Below are 23,890 nucleotides of genomic sequence, written 5' to 3'. Positions count from 1 at the left end.
ATCCTCTGTACTACAGTTCATTACTTATTACTGCCCTCTGGCATTGGACATTAATGGAACAGTTCTACAGATAAGGATCCAGCCGCATGCTTCACAGCACATAACTGCAGGACCTTTTGAAGACATAACAGGCAAGATCTGAACACAGTCTTGGACACTCAGGTAGTTTCAGATTGCCATTCATTTGGATATTAACGTGAAACATATTTTGTTTTTTATTCACATTTTTTTTTTCTAAATTTATGATCTTAAATTGAGGAGTTTAGCGCAAATATTTTAACTTTCCCTTTTGTATATGTCTTATATTCTAGGTTCTTCAAAGTAGCCACCTTTTGCTTTGATGACTGCTTTGCACACTCTTGGCATTCTCTTGATGAGCTTCAAGAAGTAGTCACCGGTAATGGTTTTCATTTCACAGGTGTACCTTGTCAGGTTTAATAAGTGAGATTTCTTGCCTTATAAATGGGGTTGGGACCATCAGTTGTGTTCAGAAGTCTGGTGGATACACAGCTGATAGTCCTACTGAATAGACTATTAGAATTTGTATTATGGCAAGAAAAAAGCAGCTAAGTAAAGAAAAACGAGTGGCCATCATTACTTTAAGAAATGAAGGGCTAGTCAGTCCGAAAACTTGGGAAAACTTTGAAAGTGTCCCCAAGTGCAGTGGCAAAACCATCAAGCACTACAAAGAAACTGGCTCACACGAGGACCGCCCCAGGAAAGGAAGACCAAGAGTCACCTCTGCTTCTGAGGATAAGTTTATCTGAGTCACCAGCCTCAGAAATCGCAGGTTAACAGCAGCTCAGATTAGAGACCAGGTCAATGTCACACAGAGTTCTAGCAGCAGACACATCTTTACAACAACTGTTAAGAGGAGACTTTGTGCAGCAGGCCTTCATGGTAAAATAGCTGCTAGGAAGGACAGGCAACCAGCAGAAGAGACTTGTTTGGGCTAAAGAACACAAGGAATGGATATTAGACCAGTGGAAATCTGCTTTGGTCTGCTGAGTCCAAATTTGAGATCTTTGTTTCCAACCACTGTGTCTTTGTGCGAAGCAGAAAAGGTGAACGGATGGACTCTACATGCCTGGTTCCCACCATGAAGCATGGAGGAGGAGATGTGATGGTGTTTGGGGTGCTTTGCTGGTGACACTGTTGGGGATTTATTCAAAATTGAAGGTATACTAAACCAGCATGGCTACCACAGCATCTTGCAGCGGCATGCTATTCCACCCTGTTTGCGTTTAGTTGGACCATCATTTATTTTTAAACAGGACAATGATCCCAAACACACCTCCAGGCTGTGTTAGGGCTATTTGACCAAGAAGGAGAGTGATGGGGTGCTAAGCCAGATGACCTGGCCTCCACAGTCACCAGACCTGAACCCAATCGAGATAGTTTGGGATGAGCTGGACCGCAGAGTGAAGGCAAAAGGTGCTAAGCATCTCTGGGAACTCCTTCAAGATTGTTGGAAGACCATTCCTGGTGACTACCTCTTGAAGCTCATCAAGAGAATGCCAAGAGTGTGCAAAGGAGTCATCAAAGCAAAAGGTGGCTACATTTGTTTCACAATTTTTTTTTAAGTATATAATTCCACATGTGTTAATTCATAGTTTTGATGGCTTCAGTGTGAATGTACAATTTTCATAGTCATGAAAATAGAGAAAAATCTTTAAATGAGAAGGTGTGTCCAAACTTTTGGTCTGTACTGTAAATTATATAAATTTATTTGCATTTTTCAGTGAGAAATAAGTATTTAATCCCAGATGGCAAACAAGTCTTAATACTTAGTGGCAAAAACCTTGTTGGCAAGCACAGCAGTCAGACTTTTTGTAGTTGATGATGAGGTTTGCACACATGTCAGGAGGAATTTTGGTCCACTCCTCTTTGCAGATCATCTCTAAATTATTAAGATTTTGAGGCTGTCACTTGGCAACTTGGAGCTTCATCTCCCGTCATAAGTTTTCTATGGGATTAAGGTCTGGAGACTGGCTAGGCCACACAATGACCCTAATATGTGCTTCTTTTTGAGCCACTCCTTTGTTGCCTTAGCTGTATGTTTTGGGTCATTGTTTTGCTGGAAGACCCAACCACGACCCATTTATAATGTCCTGGTGTAGGGAAGGAGGTTGTCACTCAGGATTTTACGGTACATGGCTCCATCCATTCTCCCATTGATGCGGCAAAGTAGGCCTGTACCGCCTTAGCAGAGAATCACCCCCAAAACATAATGTTTCCACCTCCATGCTTGATAGTGGTTACGATCTTCCTTGGGTCATAGTCAGCATTTCTCTTCCTCCAAACACTGCGAGTTGAGTTAATGCCAAAGACCTCAATTTTTGACTCGTCTAACCACAGCACCTTCTCCCAATCACTCACAGAATCATCCAGGTGTTCATTGGCAAACTTCAGACGGGCCTTCACATGTGCCTTAAGCAGGGGGACATTGTGGGCACTGTATGATTTTAAACCTTTACGTGTAATGTGTTATCAATTATTTTCTTGATGACTGTGGTCCCAGTTGCATTGAGATAATTAACAAATTCCCCCCATGTAGTTTTAGGCTGATCTCTCACCTTTCTCATGATCTAGGATACCCCACGAGGTGAGATTTTGCATGGTGCCACAGATCGTTGTCGATTGACAGTCATTTTGTATTTCTTCCATTTTCTTACTATTGCACCAACAGTTGTCTCCTTCTCACCCAGCGTCTTATTCATGGCTTTGTAGCCCATTCCAGCTTTGTGCAGGTCTATGATCTTGTCCCTGACATCCTTATAAAGCTCTTTGGTCTTGCCCATGTTGTAGTCTGACTGATAAAGTCTGTGGACAGGAGTCTTTTAGAAAGGTGACTATGTTAGACATCTGTCTTTAATGGAGGTAATGAGTTGATTAAGAGCGCCTGTAGGAGCCAGAAATCTTAGGCTACTTTCACACTAGCATCGTACTCGGCCCGTCGCAGTGCGTCAGGCCGACGTACCGACGCTAGTGTTGTTTGCGCTGCACAACGGGTGCAGCGGATGCTGATTTTCAGCGCATCCGCTGCCCCATTGTGAGGTGCGAGGAGGAGGGGGCGGAGTTCCAGCCGCGCATGCGCGGTCGGAAAAAGCGGACACGTCGCACAAAAAAACGTTACATGTAGCGGTTTTTTGTGCCGACGGTCCGCCAAAGCATGACGCATCCGTCGCACGACGGTTGCGACGTGTGTCAATGCGTCGCAATGCGTTGCTAATGTTAGTCTATGGGGAAAAAATGCATCCTGCAGCAGACAACTTTGCAGGATGCGTTTTTTCTCCAAAACGACGCATTGCGACGTATTGCAAAAAACGCTAGTGTGAAAGTACCCTTAGGGTATGTGCACACGTTCCAGATTATTCACGGATTTTGTGCATTTTTTTGGCGGTATAAAAAACGCATAAAAAACGCATACATTATGCATCCCATCATTTCGAATGAGTTCCGCGATTTTTGTGCACATGTTGCGGATTTTTCCTTAAAAAAAAAAAACGCATGCAAAAAAATACGCAGCATGTTCATTAATTTTGTGGAATTTTTGTGGATTTCCAACTATGTTAGTGATTTGGGAATCTCCGGAAAAATCAGCGAAAAAAACGCTTCAAAACCGCGAGTAAAACGCTTGCGGAATTTATGCGGAAAATCTCCGGTTTTGCTCAGGAAATTTCCACATAAAATTCTGACGTGTGCACATACCCTTAATGGTTGGTAGGGGATCAAATACTTATTTCCTCCACTGTAAGAGAAGAAAGTAGAGAGCTGGTCCCACAAGGTTCTATGGCAGTTTAGGACACTTTAGAGCAACCATCTCTTTGTTTAGCTTATGCCTGGTCTGGAGATCTGATGTCAGTCCTGACATTGTAATCTGTATTAAACCTTGCCTTAGACTGCACTTACACACAGCGGTACTGTGCTGCTGCGGTCTTTTCTCTTCTCCCCTGTACAGTCACACAGCTGGGAAGTGAAATGGCTATTTCATCTACAAGAACGCTAACATTTGTTTCCCTTCATGTGATTGTGCAGGGAAGCAGTGGAAAGGCCATCGCGGCCGCTGCTTGTGATCGCCTCCTCAGAGAGTGTCGCACTGTACAACGAGTTGTTGGACACGATTACTAAGTAACTAGCTATTAGGGTCCCTTTCCACTTGCGAGATAAAAAACGGTCCGTAATCTGGACCGAAAAAACGGATGGAACGTATGCGATTTTCATGCGAGTGTCATGCGAGTACAATGCGATTTTTAATCGCATCATCCGTTTTTTATAATCGCATCATCCGTATGACATCCGTATTACTGTCCGATTTGTACGCACCGGTGTCCTTTGAAAAGCCGGCAATTCAGCGCGGTGTACAGTAAAATCACACTGACAGGTTAGAATAGAGTAGATATATACACATAGAATAGGTATATATACATATATATATGTCAGTGAGACACCTATATATGTATATTTATATTTAATGCAGCGCTAGATAGCATAAAAGCCGCTAATTCAATTGCCGGCTTTTAATTTCTCCTTCACAAACCCGACATGATATGAGACATGGTTTACATACAGTAAACCATCTCATATCCCCTTTTTTTTTGCATATTCCACACTACTAATGTTTGTAGTGTGTACGTGCAAAATTTGGGTGCTGTAGCTATTAAATTTAAGGGTTAACTCGCGGAAAAAATTGGCGTGGGCTCCCGCGCAATTTTCTCCGCCAGAGCGGTAAAGCCAGTGACTGAGGGCAGATATTAATAGCCAGGAGAGGGTCCATGGTTATTGGCCCCCCCATGGCTAAAAACATCTGCCCCCAGCCACCCCAGAAAAGGCACATCTGGAAGATGCGCCTATTCTGGCACTTGGCCACTCTCTTCCCACTCCCTGTAGCGGTGGGATATGGGGTAATGAAGGGTTAATGCCACCTTGCTATTGTAAGGTGACATTAAGCCAGATTAATAATGGAGAGGCGTTAATTATGACACCTATCCATTATTAATCCAATTGTAGGAAAGGGTTAAAAAACACACACACATGATTACAAAGTAGTTTAATGAAATAAAGACAGCGGTTGTTGTAATAATTTATTGCTCTCTCAATCCATCAGGAACACCCTCGCTTGGCAACATAATAAACGCACAAGATACATACCTTCTGGTGAACCGTCACGTCCCACGATGTAATCCATCTGAAGGGGTTAACTAATATTACAGGCAGGAGCCCTGCTAATGCAGCTGTGTGCTCGTGCCTGTAATTCCCCGGCGAATGAATGAAATGTAGGTCATTGACCTACATTTCCTTCAGTCGCGGTGATGCGCCCCCTGGTGGATGTCCTCATATGACCTGGAGCGTGGGAAAAAGTTCCCAGGCTGCAGTTTATGAGAACATCCACCAGAGGGCGCCTCACCGCGACTCAATGTAAGTACAGATCCTGCTTTCCTTTCAGCACCCGGGGGATTACAGGCACCAGTGAGTGGTTTATCGCAGCTCGTGCCTGTAATATTAGTTAACCCCTTCAGATGGATTACCTCGTGGGACATGATCGGACATCAGAAGGTATGTATCTTGTGCGGTTATTATTTTGCCAAGCGAGGGTTTCCTGATGGATTGAGAGAACAATAAATTATTACAACAACCGCTGTGTTTATTTAATTAAACTACTTTTAAATCATGTGTGTGTGTTTTTTAACCCTTTCCTACAATTGGATTAATAATGGATAGGTGTCATAATTGACGCCTCTCCATTATTAATCTGGCTTAATGTCACCTTACAATAGCAAGGTGGCATTAACCCTTCATTACCCCATATCCCACCGCTACAGGGAGTGGGAAGAGAGTGGCCAAGTGCCAGAATAGGCGCATCTTCCAGATGTGCCTTTTCTGGGGTGGCTGGGGGCAGATGTTTTTAGCCACGGGGGGGCCAATAACCATGGACCCTCTCCTGGCTATTAATATCTGCCCTCAGTCACTGGCTTTAGCGCTCTGGCGGAGAAAATTGCGCGGGAGCCCACGCCAATTTTTTCCGCCATTTAACCCTTTATTTCAGTAGCTACAGCGCTGAAATTTTGCACATACACACTACTAACATTAGTAATGTGGAATATGCAAAAAAAAGGGGATATGAGATGGTTTACTGTATGTAAACCATGTCTCATATCCTGTCGGGTTTGTGCAGGAGAAATGAGAAGCCGGCAATTGAATTAGCGGCTTTAATGCTATCTAGTGCTGCATTAAATATAAATATACATATATAGATGTCTCACTGACATATATATATGTATATAGACACATTCTATGTGTATATATCTAGTCTATTCTAACCTGTCAGTGTGATTTTACTGTACACCGCGCTGAATTACCGGCTTTTCAAAGGACACCGGTGCGTAAAAATCGGACAGAACTCGCATGGTGCGAGTGCTGTGCGATTTTTTTCTCGCACCCATTGACTTGCATTGGCGAGTCTCGTCCGAGAATCGCAGCAATACGCAGCATGCTGCGATTTTTTTCTCAGCCGATCCAGATTTTTCTCAGTCCGATTTCGGCTGAGAAAAAAATCGCAAATCAAAAGACACCTATTAACTAACATTGGTCCGAGTGCAATCCGATTTTTTATCGGATTGCACGCGTCCGTTTTCCTCGCAAGTGGAAAGGGACCCTTACTCATCGGATCACACATCTTTCTCAGAGAGCCTCACAAATGTAGATGTCATAGGTCCGTCACTAGGGAAGAAAGTTAATATTCCTTTAAAACTAACAATCCCCCGAAATATTTAACCTTGTGATTACTAGCAGTCATCCGAAAGCAGGAACCTGATGATGACATCTGATGCTTTCGTGGAGCACAGCGATCACGCTCCTGAATGTCCCTGGATTGTTTGCCTCCTCATAAATATTCAGAGCTGTCTCTGTTGGCGTCTAAAGACAAAACCTGTAACAGGATATGTAGAACTATGTGTAGATGACAGCATTGCTGTATACCACCACCATATTATTAGTCAATGGCCATAGAGCTCACCTGTATGGATCTTGGCATGGGGAGGTACATTATAGGCCAAAGCAGCACCCCGGGAGCATTATTACAGCTCCTTACTAAGTAATGCCGTAATTGGACTCATGAGACTCCATGAGAAATTTTGAGCACTGTTGCTGAACCAGTAATATAGGTTACCCATGCAGGGACCAGCCAGGTCATGTGTAGGCTTTCCCCCTGTGTAAGCAAGAAATATTGTCCCTGCAAATACACAGAATGCCAGAGTCACACTGGAGCACATCTATTTCCGGGCTCCAATATACCAACACATTAGGACTTCGCAATATCGCCATACCATGGGAGTCCTTTATCGCAGTGTGCCAGCCCTACCGTTATGCTGACTAAGGCTTCTTTCACACTTCAGTTTTTTGGCGTCAGTCACGTCATCGACGGATCCGTCACAATAGTTGAAAAAACGGATGTAACGGATCCGTTTTTTTGACGGATCCGTTACTCGGGGGTTGTATATACTTTTTGGAGCATGCGCAATTGAAAAAAATTGAAAAAACGGATTGGGGCGACGGATCCGCCGAAATGACGGTCGCGACGGATCCGTCGCCCATAGGTGGCCATTCTATGAAATGACGGACGCGACAGATCCGTCGCGATCCGCCATTTCAACGCAGACAAAAAACGTTGCAATGACCGTCAATGTCTAGATGACGTCCGCCAAATTTTGACGGATCCGTCGCATGACTTATGGAACGGACGACCATCCGTCACAATCCGTCGCTAATGCAAGTCTATGGGGAAAAAAATGGATCCGTCGAAAAAAAAAACGGATCCGTTTTTTGAGGAAAATGGCGGATTTAGACTGACGCCAAACAACTGAAGTGTGAAAGAGGCCTAAGTAGTCATTGCTTGGCATCTTTCATTCCTGCACAAGGAAAGTGAACATGAAAGAAGAATATTTGCTAATTTCAGTGTATTTGCTAATTAGTGCTCAAAATAAAGGTTATGGTTTAGGGTCGCTTAAAGGGGGTTGCCTCATGAAATGCATTTATTCCCTAGCCACACTATAGGTGATAAGTGTCTGATCGCAGGGGACATACTGCTGGGACCACTTTGGTTCACAGTAACAAGAGTCCCACCCTGTTCCTTCTCACTGCATACAGCATGGTTGGACATGACTGCTGCCGCTCCTTCTATGGGACTGCCGAGCACGGTAGGCAGCTAGCTTTGTCAGTCCCATAGACAGTGAATATAGCAGCATCAATGATGCAGCCACTGCCTCCTAACAGTTGAGGAGAACCGGTGGGCTGCCGGCAGAGATAACTAGTGCTGTATAGGTGACACATGTCTTTAGTGGCGGGAACACTCCTTTCAGATATTAGGAAATTACAAATATAGCAAATCCTGAATTAGGAGTAATCTAGAACAGTCATACCTTCCATGGGTATTTTTTAGGAATGACAGTCCCTTCTTTTCACCCAAATATCTGCAAAAATCACATGCCTTATATTGATTGGGGACTAATGCATATAGGTACAATGTGTTGATGTATGAAATGCTATTCAGTAGCCGGCTAATACTTCTGAGGTGTAAGAAGGAAAAATATAGGAAATCGTTTGTGCCAACTGCTATGGGAATGTACAACAATAACATTAGGGTTAAATCATCAAGGTGAATGTCTACTTTATTTCTCAACATTTCAGTTCACTCGTTGTGTATGTCCTATTCTAATGTATAATGTATAATGTTCTTCTGTCAACTACACTGTCATGTCAATTAAGTAATTCATTTATGATTTTTATGATTTAAGTTGTGCTGCTGTGATACCATAATTTCCCACGGGATCAATAAAGTGTATCGTATCGTATTAGGCTACGTTCCCATGATTAGCTTTTGGCGATTTTTTTGCTGTGTATTTTTGAAACAATGCAAGTATCCTATTTTTCTTAAAGCACCACTCCAGTGTTGTTTTTTAAGCGCTGAAGTGGTGCTTTAAACATAAGTCCCCGGTCATATACTCCCCCTCCAGCGTCTTCACAGTTTTTCAGCGCCGCTTCGGTCTGTGCCATCTTGTCAGTACAAGTCTATGAATTAGGCTACTTTCACACTAGCGTCAGCACGGGGCCGTCACTGTGCATCGGCCCGACGTGCCGACGCCTGTTGTGAAAATAATACACAACGTGGGTAGCGGAAGCAGTTTTTCAACGCTTCCACTGCCCATTGTGAAGTTCGGGGAGTAGGGGGCGGAGTTCTGGCCGCGCATGCGCGGTTGAAAATGGCGGACTCAACGCATGAAAAAACGTTACATGTAACTTTTTTGTGCCGACGGGCCGACGCTTCCAGTGTGCGACGTATGGACATACATCGCAATGCGCCGCTAATGTAAGTATATGGGCAAAAAAACGCATCCTGCGGGCACGTTTGCAGGATGCTTTTTTTGCCACAGCGGCGCATTGCGACGTATTCCAAACGATGCTAGTGTGAAAGTAGCCTAAAGCACGAAGCTCTCATAGACTTAGGCTACTTTCACACTAGCGTCGTACTCGGCCCATCGCAGTGCGTCGGGCCGACGTACCGACGCTAGCGCTGTTAGCGCTGCACAATGGGTGCAGCGGATGCTGTTTTTCCACGCATTCGCTGCCCCATTGTGAGGTGCGGGGAGGTGGGGGCGGAGTTCCGGCCGCGCATACGCGGTCGGAAATGGCGGACCGTCGGCACAAAAAAACGTTACATGTAACGTTTTTTGCTGCCGGCGGTCCGCCAAAACACGACGCAACCGTCACACGACGGTTGCAACATGTGTGCATACGTCGCAATGCGTCGCCAATGTAAATCTATGGGGAAAAAACGCATCCTGCAGACAACTTTGCAGGATGCGTTTTTTCGCCAAAACAACGCATTGCGACGTATGCAAAAAAACGCTAGTGTGAAAGTAGCCTTACATTGACTAGTGACCTCCGCACAGCTCCATGAAACTCCGGAGCAGCTGGCAGGTCACAAACTGCAGGACACAGACCGGAGCGGCGGCAAAACACATGAAAACGCTGGAAGACAGGGGTAGGGGACTTTTAGCAGCACTCCAGCGGTAAAATAAAAAAACGCTGAATGGGTGCACCGTGCAGAAGATCTGCAACATCATAAACTGTCCAAAAGCTCATTATGAGAATGTAACCCTAGATGTACTAGTATATAGAGGTGTAAAGAACGTTTCATCACAGGGCACATTTTAGATGCTGATGTACCCACCGACTTCAGCTATAGATCATCCTGAGTACAACCCTTTCTGTGCAAGTAGTTACTTCTAATAGGAAGAGCAAAGTTCCCTCTGTAGCAGGGTGTCAGTGTGTCTGGTTGTCCCTGTCTTAAGCTGGGCGGGAGTGACGGGCTGGGCTGGGACAGGTTTAAGGAAGTGACTTGGAAGGAAGAGCTGCAGTTTGTTTCCTGGTTGCCGGCAGCACTTTTCTAGTGACAGGCATCTAAATGGCCACAACGTGGATCTAGGTTGGTGAGGTGTATTCTGATTTCTCGCTTTGTGTGCCTGGTTTCTTATATTACTGTATGTTTGTATAGACAAGGTTGGATTACTTGTCATTTAGTGATACTGATGTGTTATACAAGGTTAGTATGTGACGTTATTATCCCTAAATCCTTGTTGCCTGTATTCATTTATAAGTCAGAGAATTTAATATTAGGAGCTTGTTAGCATCCCCTGATAATCGTAACCTAATGGGGTTTCAAACACCTCTTATGGGAATTGTAAGTACGGTAAGTAGTAGGGCTCCTGGCTCCGGATCCTCAGTTATTGCCAAATAGCGCAGCAGTTTTACAGCTTGTCACTGTGGAGGACCTGCCCTGTCCTCCATGACACAGACAGTCTTCTGATTCCAGTGGGCTCTATGTAATGCACAATTTTCCCCAAAAGACTAACCACTAAGGACTTGTTCTCATGCCGCGTCTTTGCTGTGGGGGAAAAAATGCAGCATTTTACTGAGCCAGCAAAATGAATGAGATTTCTGAACTCGTGCACATGCTGCTGTTTTTTCTTTGCGGGTTTTGAGCCATCAAAACATTTTTTTTTTTTTTAAATATGACATGTCAACACTTTGTGATCTGCTTATTGTCAATGGACTCTTATAACAAGTAGAGGTGGTCCAAAGTGGAGAACCCTTTTAAAAGAGTTACTACCAAAATCATCAGCTAACGATGGGGGATAACTTGCTAATTTCTGGGTGTCAAACCAACGGGACCCCCCAGCGATCCTATGTTCATGGCCCTGGAACCCTATAGAGAGCGATATCTTGTGATTTTAGGAATGCCTGTAATGCAGGCTCCTAGCGCAGCCCTCTTGGCTCGTCGGCAGCAGTGATAAATCTCTCGTCACCATTTCAAAGACTCCGTTATAGGTAGAAAGGACGTTGAACAAGGCTAAGGGTAACACATGAGATCTCTTGGTGCCTCTGATTTGTCGTAGGGCATCACATTAATACTGGCTCTGCTTCTTCTCTTGTCCCTGAGTGGCACAGTCGTGTACTGGTTAGTGAGAGGCAGTTGTACCCCCCGATGATGGGTCCCACCATTAGTCTTCTCTTTCACATTGGTAGCTTGTAACGGATCTGTTTAGTCATTTACATTGGAGCGAAACTACTCATACCGCTAAAACTTTAGTCATTAGTGGGATCTATCAGTACAGTGTGTTTATGAGGGCCACAGCATCTTCCTTTGTATCTCCTCCCGAGGAGAACTGAATTTTTGACTTTTCAAGTCCAAGGCTTAGACATGAGTGCTTATAATTTGGGGTCGGCGGCTGGAGGATGATACGGCTCATCTGTAGGCGCCTATATAATCTACTGGATTACTGTTGGTCCTCGTTACTTATCAGCTGATATAATAATTATTTTTTGCCATCTGGCCGTTACAGAGGCTTTTATAATCAATTCTGGATGTAGGGCTTTGTTCAGTAGAGCAAACACTAATGCCTAGGAGACTAGAGTGTCTATAATCTGTTGTCAGTACTTCATCCTGACAACTCCGGAAATGCTCAGTCTGTGCATTATGCGGCAATTGTCAGCCGTACACAATCCAGTTTACTAAAAAACCAAAAAACCTGTTGGGGAGTCTGGTTTAAGGAAAAGCTTCACACCATACCTACCCACAAATTGGTGCAGAACTGAAACAACCCAATGTAGATTTCCCACCACATCTGAATTTGGACGCAAATTGGCTGAATTTCTTAGGGTGTAAATCCACTGTGAAAATATATGGCATAATTGGTAGAACAACTGTTTTGAGGCATTTAAAACCCAACATAGGGGTGGTATGGCATTAGGAACATGCTTGTTTGCCAAGTACTGCCTATGTATGTTTCTAGGCATGATGTGTACATCTTCACATGAAAGTGTGAAAACAATGTATCGCGTATCCACAGAATGGGCGGTACCTTATTGATCGTTGGGATCTTACCACTGGGGCATGCACCAGTCCGAAGAACAGAGAATTTTTACCCCTGACAGGGTACTTTTATACCCTTCAGAATTGAGCAGCAGCACAAGTGTATAATTGGCACTCCATGAATTGTCTATGGCACTGCCAGAAAATTGTCAGACAAATAGACAATGAATAGACCGTCAGTCAGCCATGTGTACTGCTGCTCCATTCATTCGGACCCCCACCAATAAATAAATGACCACCTATCCTTTGGACAAGTGATAACTTGTTTTCACTGGAGAACCTCTTTAATGGCAATGACTCCGCTCATAGGGTGTGCTAAGTTTTGGGGTTAAGATTTACTAGAGACATATAAGTACTAACTATTCCACTAATATTAGGCGACAGAGAATTCTCTGCAACTTAGTTTTCAGTGCTATATAAAGAAACCAGCACTATAAATGCTAATAAATATACTAAACTCAAACTATTCATAAATAATGAGAATCAAGAGTTTTTGCGTATAAATAGTATATATTTTATTACATATAATATTAATAAATGTTCATCATTATAAATACAAAGACAATCTGTCAATATGGAAAAATAGATGATCCAGCTTGGTGATAGCGCAACGTGCTCGCTGAAAAACAGGGCTGACTCTGTGTTTAGGTTCCTGAACAATTATCAACTACCAGGTGAGCGTATGCCAAATAATCCTGAGTAGTCCTATATGGAATAAGTGTGGCAACAAATAAGATATGACAGTGCTGACCTCGCTGTTTATAATAGCAGCATAGATTCAATAAGCCATGAGTGTCACACCTGACAAATAAGGTATAACAGTACTAACCATGCTGTTTAGAGTAGCAGCGTAGATTCAATAAAACATAAGTGTCACACCTGACATCCAAAAAAGGAGGAACCGCACATAAAAAGTAAAAAAGTATGAAAATTATTTACCCATTTTTGTAGAAAAGTCAGACCTGGGAGCGATCACTCTCCCCGACGCGCGTTTCGCGAGAAGGACTCTCGCTTCCTCAAGGGGGCCCCCTTGAGGAAGCGAGAGTCCTTCTCGCGAAACGCGCGTCGGGGAGAGTGATCGCTCCCAGGTCTGACTTTTCTACAAAAATGGGTAAATAATTTTCATACTTTTTTACTTTTTATGTGCGGTTCCTCCGTTTTTGGATGTCAGGTGTGACACTTATGTTTTATTGAATCTACGCTGCTACTCTAAACAGCATGGTTAGTACTGTTATACCTTATTTGTCAGGTGTGACACTCATGGCTTATTGAATCTATGCTGCTATTATAAACAGCGAGGTCAGCACTGTCATATCTTATTTGTTGCCACACTTATTCCATATAGGACTACTCAGGATTATTTGGCATACGCTCACCTGGTAGTTGATAATTGTTCAGGAACCTAAACACAGAGTCAGCCCTGTTTTTCAGCGAGCACGTTGCGCTATCACCAAGCTGGATCATCTATTTTTCCATATTGACAGATTGTCTTTGTATTTATAATGATGAACATTTATTAATATTATATGTAATAAAATATATACTATTTATACGCAAAAACTCTTGATTCTCCTTATTATTTAGTTTTCAGTGCTAAAGGGATTGTCCGCTAATAGCAAGTTCTTAATGGGCCTCAAATGGTATGAGAAAGCAAAAAAACCTGTAGTCACCCTCCATATTGTTTCCATACTGTGCCCCCCGCCAACATCCAGCAAGGGTGTCACTTAATCGCTGCAGCCAATCATCATCCGCTTATTGGCTGCAAACTTCACCTTCAATTTGAATATTTTTTTCTTGATTGTCCGCAGAGGTCACTTGACGCAGAGTAAAGAATGTTGATGTCTAGAGAGTGGCGGAGAACATAGTGTGGAGAAGCAGAACCAGTTCAGGAGGTGGGAATAGGTTTTTTATCTTGCAACACTCTGATCCCTTTAAATAAGTTGCATCTGTAAGTTAAGGTTAGCATTAATTATGGAAAAACAGAGTGACTAGTCATTCATCACTGAGCTGTCTGTGATGCATACCATACAGTTAGGTCAAGAAATATGTGGACTGTGACCGAATCTTCGTGATTTGGGCTTTGCAGGCCACTATTTTTGGTTTAAAATGAAACAACTGAGATGTAATTGAAGTGTAGACTTTCAGGTTTAGATAAAGGGATTGCACAAAAATTAGTTGTGAAACGTCTAGGAATTGCAACCTTTTTTTCTACAAAGCCTCCTCATTTCAGGGGCTCAAAAGTAATTGGAAAAATTAACTTTTTAGTAGAGAATCCTTTGCAGGCAGTGACAGCCAGAAGTCTGGAAGCCATAAACATAACCAAATGCTGGGTTTCCTCCTTTGTGATGCTTTGCCTTTACTGAAGCTGATTTAAGTTGTTTCTTGTTTGTGGGTCTTTTTACCTTAGGTTTTGTCTTAAAGGGAACCTGTCACCCCCAAAATGGAAGTTCAGCTAAGCCCACCGGCATCAGGGGCTTGTCTACAGCATTCTGGAATGCTGTAGATAAGCCCCCTATGTATCCTGAAAGATGAGAAAAAGAGGTTAAATTATACTCACCCAGGGGCGTTCCCGCTTCGGTCCGGTCTGGGGCTTCCCATCTTCATAGGATGACGTCCTCTTCTTGGCTTCACGCTGCTGCTCCGGCGCAGGCGTACTTTGACTGCCCTGTTGAGGGCAGAGTAAAGTACTGCAGTGCGCAGGCGCCGGGCCTCTCTGACCTTTCCCGGCGCATGCGTCAGACATTTAGATCAATAAGTGGTTATTCTAGTAGTGGACAACCCTTTAATGGGTTTTTCTTCATGGAAATGATTCTGCATTCATCCTCTACTGTTGTCTTCCGTGGACGCCCAGGTGTTTTTAAGTTCCCTTGCTCACCAGTGCTCTCTTTTTTTTTTTCTTTGCTGAATATACCAAACTGTTAATTTGGGCACTCCTAACATTTCTGCTCTCTGTCTGATGGCTTTCTTTTTTTATTCAGCCTAATGATGGTCTGTTTCTCTTCTATTGAGGTGCCCTTTGACTGCATGTTGTGGGTTCACAGTAACAGCTTCCAAATGCACATATCACATCTGAAATCAGCTAGAGACCTTGTACTTGCTTAACTGATGATAGATTGACGAGGGACCTGCTCATGCAGCCCATTAAAGAGCTTTTGCGATATTTGTCCAATTTCCTTTGGTACCTTTAAATAGAGGCAGACGTATTAAAGAGCTGTCATTAATCCCTAAACCCCTACTCCGTTTAGGATGTGAAGACCCTCAAATGAAATGGGTTGTCTGGTCTAAATTGATAAGTCTGCAGCCTCTCTGTGTGACTTCAGACTTATGAATCCCCCAGCGGACGCACTGTGCTCTCCGGGGATTCACTGGATTCTGATCCAGGATTGGTGGGTACGTATGTGAGGACGCACCTACTTTATGGTCGCATCACTAGATGGGGCCCAAACTCACTCAATACAAGTGTATGGATCAAGGCCGCACCTACTAGACAGGCTTTGGCCTGGAGTACCTGTAACGCATAGGTTCGCGTCAGTGCCAGTTCAAAAACCAGCGAGTCCTTGCATCGCACAGTGCGTGCGCTGGGGTATTCATAAGTCTGCAGTCAGTTAGAATGACTGCAGACTTATCAATTTAGACCAGACAACCCCTTTAAAGATGAGGGTCAGCATTTTAAGCCCATATTAATTGTATAACTGTCTTTAATATGTTTTGGTAGACGGCTAAAATGCCCAAACTTGTCTCACTGTCCAAATATTTCTGGACCTTATTGTATATACACACATAACATTGTTAGCTTTTTCTCATTTCTTGTAAATTAATTTTCAGTCTCTTCTAGGCTAAAAATATGGACTGTAAAGCTTACCATGCCAACTCCAAGCCACCGCTACCGGGATATTGAGAGGACAGCAGAGTACCTCCAGCCAGAGAAGTGTCTCCCACCACCAGTAGATTACTCCATGGATAAAGTGTGGTTCATCAAAGATGGCTGCGGCATTGCTTGTGCCATAGTTACCTGGTTCCTGGTTTTCTATGCAGAGTTTGTTGTTATTTTTGTTATGCTGCTGCCATCCAAAGATTTGGTTTATAGCACAATCAATGGGATCATCTTTAACATGCTCGCGTTCCTAGCTCTGGCCTCACATCTGCGCGCTATGATCACCGATCCTGTAAGTATGACATATAAGTTTCTGGCTTTACTCTGTAAGGGTTATGCTATATATTCTGTACCCATAAATGAGAAAGAAACTAGTGAATTCTGCCATCATTCTCTTCTCTGCTAAATGCATTGTATACCTGTTTTTTGCTTATTGTACTAGCAGACGGCCTTGCATACTGACAGAGTTAGTGCCTAAAATTTCAGGAGAACGGCAAAACGCGCGTAGGGGGCGGCAGGCAGGGGCCCAGGTTTACCTCCTTAAGTTATACTTCGGCACATGTTTTAAGCTATATTCATTTAACTCTGTTGTACATGGTACATGTTGTACCTCATAGCGAGTTCATCATTTTTCTGCACTTGCAGACTATGTCCTGTTTGCTGTAATCAGTACTCAGGTAGATTGCCTAATTCTCAATACATGTGCCGTCTTCTTACAAAAAACTTCCCTTTTGTCTATGAACAGCAGGACACAATTGGTTTTCTATTATATACAGCACCTTTTGCACATTATATCTACATAATTGTACTAAGCCTTTTGTGCCTTTCTATTTATATGTAATAGCGATCTATAAGTTAATACTTTTTATAATATTTATAATATTTAAATATGTAGATTGTTATGTATTATACCTTGTCTTATCCCCTTTGACCTGCTTGGTGTGTGGTACTCCATTATTATGTAAATGAATTTTGTCTGATATATAATAAAATATGGTATTTTTTAAAGTACTCCTTACCTCGTTTGATGAATATACAATAGGGGTAATAGTGTGATATTGTATTTTGGAGTCTAATTATATTTAATTTTAAGATTCATAGTGTCTAAAATTTAAGGAGGTCTCATCACAAGTACCCCTCTCCAAATAACCCTGACTTCTGTGAACCTGAAAGCAAAGCTGCTTTGTAAGCTATGGTTTACTGGATCCTTCCATGCATGACATGGTTACTCCAATTAAAAGGGGTCCTACAATCCTCAAAAACTGTGTGCAAAAGGCTCACATGCAGTAAGTAAAGCCACATGTATTTAGCCTACAGTTTTCCTCCAGTATTGTCTGTGACTTTTTAAAATACGATGATGACCCGGCTCTTCCACGCTATTGTTTGCACAAAGATGCCATGGGTTTGAACCGAGGAAAGATTTTTCTTCAAATTATACCACGACTTGACTTTTCTCCATTTAATAATGTTGATTTCATTTTCTTTTTCTTAAAGCACCACTCCAGCGTTTTTAAAATGTAAGTCCCCGGTTTTCTTGTATTGAAAAGTGACCGCCGCTCCATGAAACACTGCTCCATCGGTGCAATAAAAAAAAAAGCTAGAGTGGTGCTTTACATCATATCTTGATATTTTGATGGGGTCCATTTACATACAGCTGCAAGAAATCTACAAAATTGACAGGGAGTTTTTAATTTTTGTTCTAGAAAAAAACACAACTATAATTTTACATAGTCAAAGAGTTGCAACTGGATATGCAGGTTCCCAGAATAAGGCTATGTGCACACGTATTCTGGTCCACTGCGGATTTTCCGCAGTGGATTTGATAAATCTGCAGGGCAAAACCGCTGCGTTTTTGCTGCAGATTTATCGTGGATTTACCACGGTTTTTCTGTGGATTTCACTGCGGTTTTACAACTGCGATTTTCTATAGGAGCAGCTGCGGAATCCGCAGAAAGAAGTGACATGCCTTGGAATGTAAACTGCTGCGTTTCCGCGCGTTTTTTTCCGCAGCATGTGCACAGCGTTTTTTGTTTCCCATACGTTGTAATGTAAACTCATGGGAAACTGCTGCGGATCCGCAGTATTTTCCGCATCGTGTGCACATACCCTAAATAGTATAGGAAAAGAAGGTGGTAAGGAGCGAGAAATACCATGATGCACATTATGTTGTCTGGTAAAACAGAATGTACCATCAGAAAATTATCAATTGTTTTAATCAGTTGTTCATGTTTAAATGTATTTTGGATGGTTGGTTTTGTGTTATGTACTGCGTAGATTTGTTGCATTTCATCATAATCCTGACTGTGATGGTAATGAGACTTCTGAAAAGTCTGCTGTGGCGAACAGGATTTGTGAGGCTAAACATAGGCTGAATAGGCAGTGTGAAAATTGCAAGATTTGTGGGGGGTTTTAATAAGAATTGTTATAAGGAAAATTAAAAAAACAACTGAATTTAAAAATGATAAACTATTGTGCAAAAGTTTTAGGCAGATGTAGAAAAATGATGCAAAATAAGAATGCTTTACAACAAGTGTTGATTGCATTTTTTAATTAATACAAATAAACTAAGTGAATAAACTAAGAGAATGTAAATCAAATCAGTATTTGGTGTGACTATCTGCAAAAGGGCATCAGTTCTTCTAGGTACACCTGCACAGTTTATGAAGTATGAAGAAATTCTGCTGGGTAGGTTCTTCCAGTCTTCTGTGGATGTAGGCTTACACAGATCATTCTGTGTCTTCATGTAATCACAGGCAGACTCAATAATGTGGAGATTAGGGCTCTGTGGGGCCATATCAGCATTTCCACTACTGTTAGTCTTTACGCTTAAGCTAGTTTTTAATGCCATTGACCGGATGTTTAGGGTCATTGTCCCGATGCAGAATAAATTTGGAGCAATTCAGACTCCTCCTTCATGGTATTGTATGATGGTTAAGCATCTGTATTTCTCAGCATTGTGGTCACCAAAAAATGGGCAACACTCAAGACAGTAGACAGTGAACAACCAAGGAAAGCAGCAGATAAAAGGCACATGAGACTTACTTACCTTCAAAATTGGAAAATATCCAGCAGTGCCATTAACTCAGAACAGGCAGTATGGTACAGCTACTCCTGTATACTGTTGGGAGAATTCTGTCTAAAAGTGGTATTCATGGAAGAATTGTAGATACAAATCTTTATTTTGAACATGGAAACAAGGCCGAATGACTCATCTCTGCAAGAAAACACAGATACCGGGGACAGAAATATGTAAGCGGGTGCTCTGGACCGAGGAGCCAAATTTGAAATAAATGGCTACAGTAGAAGGGCAGGTACAATAATGAGTGTCTGCAGGTAACGGTGAAGCATGGTGGAGGATCCTTGCAGATTTAGGGCTGCATTATAGCAAAAAGAATTGGGGATTTTGTGAGGATTAGTGGTGTCCACAATGATCACAAATACAGGCACATACTTATCTCTCATGAAATACCAGCAGTAGGCATTTGATTGGCTCCAAATGTATTCTGCACTAGAACAACAACACCAAAGATTCAGTCAATATAATGAAGAACCATCTTCAGTGTAAGGGTAAGTTCACACAGGGCATTTTTGCTGCTTTTTTTTTTTTTTTAAACGCAGGTTTAGGTACGTTTTTGGTGTGTTTTTTTTTATCTCTTTGTGCATGCTAATGTCCTTGAATTTTCAGCAGCAAAAACGCAGCAAATAATGATACCTGCGTTTTTGCTTCGTTTTTGCTGTGTTTTTTCAACCCGTTTCAACATCCGTTTAAGTCAATGGGTAAAAAACGCTGAAAGAAGTGACATTCTCTATGTCCAAAAAAAACCACAGCAAAGCACAAAATACTGATCACACAAAAAACCAATGTGTGTGCATGAGATTTCTGAAATCTCATAGGCTTTGCTGGTATTGTAAAAAGCAGCTGAAAGTTAGGATAAAAAACGCAGCAAAAACGCCCTGTGTGAATTTACCCTAAAAAGAACAAGAGGTGCTGCTATAGTCTCCACAAAGCTCTGATCATGATGAAGCACCATAATAATAATAATAATAATAATTTTATTTATATAGCGCCAACATATTCCGCAGCGCTTTACAACTTATAGAGGGGACTTATACAGACAATAGACATTACAGCATAACAGAAATCACAGTTCAAAACAGATACCAGGAGGAATGAGGGCCCTGCTGCTCACAAGCTTACAATCTATGAGGAAAAGGGGAGACACGAGAGGTGGATGGTAACAATTGCTTTAGTTGTTTGGACCAGCCATAGTGTAAGGCTCGGGTGTTCATGTAAAGCTGCATGAACCAGTTAACTGCCTAAGTATGTAACAGTACAGACACAGAGGCTATTAACTGCATAAAGTGTATGAGAACATGATGGAGGAACGTGATTATGTTGTTGTTTTTTTATTAATAGGCCACACAGGGATAGTTAGGTTAATGCGTTGAGGCGGTAGGCCAATCTGAACAAATGAGTTTTTAGGGCACGCTTAAAACTGTGGGGATTGGGGATTAATTGTATTAACCTAGGTAGTGCATTCCAAAGAATCGGCGCCGCACGTGTAAAGTCTTGGAGACGGGAGTGGGAGGTTCTGATTATTGAGGATGCTAACCTGAGGTCATTAGCAGAGCGGAGGGCACGGGTAGGTTGGTAGACTGAGACCAGAGAGGAGATGTAGGGTGGTGCTGAGCCATGGAGTGCTTTGTGGATGAGGGTAGTAGTTTTGTACTGGATTCTGGATTGGATGGGTAGCCAGTGTAATGACTGGCACAAGGTAGAGGCATCGGTGTAACGGTTGGCGAGGAGTATGATTCTGGCAGCAGCATTCAGGACAGATTGGAGTGGGGAGAGTTTGGTAAGAGGGAGGCCAATTAGTAGAGAGTTACAATAGTCCAGACGAGAATGAATAAGTGAGACAGTAAGAGTTTTTGCAGAGTTGAAAGTAAGAAAAGGGCGAATTCTGGAAATGTTTTTGAGATGCAGATAAGAAGAGCGAGCCAGTGATCGGATGTGGGGGGTGAATGAAAGCTCGGAATCAAGGATGACTCCAAGGCAGCGGGCATGTTGCTTTGGAGTAATGGTGGAACCGCACACAGAGATGGCAATGTCAGGCAAAGGTAGGTTTGTAGAGGGAGAGAACACGAGGAGTTCAGTTTTTGACAGGTTCAGTTTCAGATAGAGGGAGGACATGATGTTAGAGACAGCGGTAAGACAATCACTGGTGTTTTCTAAAAAGGTCGGCGTGATCACAGGAGAAGAGGTATATAATTGGGTGTCGTCAGCATAGAGATGGTACTGGAAACCAAATCTACTGATTGTTTGTCCAATAGGGGCAGTATACAAAGAGAAGAGGAGGGGGCCTAGGACTGATCCTTGAGGAACCCCAACAGTAAGGGGAAGGTGAGAGGAGGAGGAACCAGCAAAACAAACAGTGAAGGATCGGCCAGAGAGATAGGAGGAGAACCAAGAGAGAACGGTGTCCTTGAGGCCGATGGAGCGGAGCATAGTGAGGAGGAGCTGATGATCCACAGTGTCGAATGCTGCGGAGAGATCCAAGAGAATTAGCATGGAATAGTGACCATTAGATTTAGCTGTTAGTAGGTCATTAGAGACTTTAGTGAGGGCAGTTTCAGTAGAGTGTAAAGAGCGGAAACCAGATTGAAGAGGGTCGAGAAGAGAATTATCTGAGAGATAGCGGGTAAGACGGGAGTGGACCAGGCGTTCCAGGAGTTTAGAGATGAAGGGAAGATTAGAGACAGGTCTATAATTAGCGGCACAATTTTGATCGAGGGAGGGCTTTTTAAGTAGTGGATGTATGATGGCATGCTTAAATGAGGAGGGAAAAATACCGGAAGTGAGGGAAAGGTTGAATATTTTTGTTAGGTGAGAGGTGACAGCCGGGGAAAGGGACTGGAGGAGATGCGACGGAATGGGGTCGCTGGTGCAAGTGGTCGGGCGAGAAGATGCAAGGAGCCTGCTTACTTCTTCTTCTGTAACTGGTTCAAAGTCAGAGAGTGAACTAGATGCAGTGGGGGAGGGAGGACAGTGCTTGGTATGAAGAGATTGGGAAATGATTTCCTGTCGAATGTGGTCAATTTTTTCTTTGAAGTAATTGGCCAGATCGTCAGCGCGGAGATCTGTGGTTGGGGCCTGCTCTCTTGGGTTGAGTAGGGACTGGAAGGTGTCGAAGAGACGTTTAGGGTTATTGGACAGCGAGGTGATGAGGGTGTTGAAATAGGTTTGTTTGGAGAGGTGAAGGGCAGAGTTGTATGTTTTTAACATGAACTTATAATGGATGAAATCTTCGGGCAGATTAGATTTTCTCCACAGACGTTCGGCGCACCTGGAGCACCGCTGCAGGAAACGTGTTTGCAGCGTGTGCCACGGTTGTCGCCGTCTGTGCCGAGTTGTTCTATGTATAGGAGGTGCAGCTTCTTCCAGGGCACTTTGCATGGTTTCATTGTAATGCTTCAGAGCAGAATCAGGACAAGAGATGGAGGAGATTGGGGCCAATGAAGACTGCAAGTTCTTCATAAGTTTCTGGGTGTTAATGGCCTGTATGTTTCTATAAGTGTGGAAAGTGGGGGTGACCTGAGCGGGATGGCAGTTCTTGATAGAGAATGAAAGAAGGTTGTGGTCAGAGAGCGGGAGAGGGGAGTTTGTGAAATCATCCAGTGAGCAAAGCCGGGAGAAGACCAAATCAAGGGAGTTTCCATCATCATGTGTTGGAGAGTTAGTATGCTGCGAGAGGCCGAAAGAGGAGGTTAGAGATAAAAGGTGAGAAGCAGATGGGGAGAGGGGAGAAGCAATTGGGATATTGAAATCACCCATGATGAGGGTGGGGGTGTCATAAGAGAGAAAGTGTGGAAGCCAGGTGGCAAAATGATCCAGGAACTGGTGAGAGGGGCCGGGAGGACGATACACCACCGCCACTCGCATGGAGAAGGGGACGTAGAGTCTGACAGCATGGACCTCAAAGGAAGGGAATACAAGTGAGGGTACTTGGGGGATAACTTGGAAGGTACATTTGGGTGAAAGGAGCAGACCAACGCCTCCACCTGCTCTGTTGTCTGATCTTGGGGTATGAGAAAAGTGTAGTCCACCAAATGAGAGAGCAGCAGCAGCGGTGGTGTCTGACTGCTGGATCCAGGTTTCAGTAAGAGCCAGGAGATTAAGAGAGTTAGAAAGGAAGAAGTCATGAATGAAGGAGAGTTTATTACACACAGAGCGAGAATTCCAAAGGGCACAATTCAAAGAGACAGAAGGCATGCATGGAATATTAATAAGGTTAGAGGGGTTTCTGGGTGTAGCAGTTGGGAGGTTTGACTGGCTATAACATGGGGGGCCGGGGTTCGGAGAGATGTCTCCAGCAACTAGGAGAAGGAGGATAGAAAGAGTGAGCAGATGGTTAAGTGATTTGTGAGAGCGTCTCTTGTGTTGGATGGTGGGACTGAATGGATCTGCGCTGTTAAGCAATGTGAACAGAGCATGAGTGCTATACATAGGAGAGGCAAGGATAGAGGGGCCGATATGGATGGAGTGTAAAGAGTTTATGCAAGGGCGGTGAATGTGAGTGAATGCAGCA

The 23,890-nt window shown here is 43.2% G+C and overlaps 1 protein-coding gene across 5 annotated transcripts in view; it reads left to right on the top strand.

The window, feature by feature from the left end:
• The window catches only part of ZDHHC3 (zDHHC palmitoyltransferase 3), a 121,462-nt gene that overhangs the window by 21,709 nt on the left and 75,863 nt on the right, over positions 1–23,890 (top strand). For 2 of the 5 annotated variants that reach the window (XM_077269102.1, XM_077269106.1), the window contains exon 2: positions 16,266–16,596. In XM_077269102.1, the coding sequence (XP_077125217.1) occupies positions 16,294–16,596 (303 nt within the window). In that variant the 5' untranslated portion in view covers positions 16,266–16,293. Of the gene's footprint in view, positions 1–10,407; positions 10,484–14,252; positions 14,323–16,255; positions 16,597–23,890 lie in introns of those variants that run through there. The other 3 variants (XM_077269104.1, XM_077269105.1, XM_077269103.1) reach the window with 3 other exon arrangements.

Source organism: Ranitomeya variabilis, chromosome 6 (genome assembly GCF_051348905.1).
Source record: "Ranitomeya variabilis isolate aRanVar5 chromosome 6, aRanVar5.hap1, whole genome shotgun sequence".
Lineage (NCBI taxonomy): Eukaryota > Metazoa > Chordata > Amphibia > Anura > Dendrobatidae > Ranitomeya > Ranitomeya variabilis.
The sequence above is the reverse complement of the archived record's forward strand: the minus strand, read 5'-3'. Positions and strand labels throughout refer to the sequence as shown.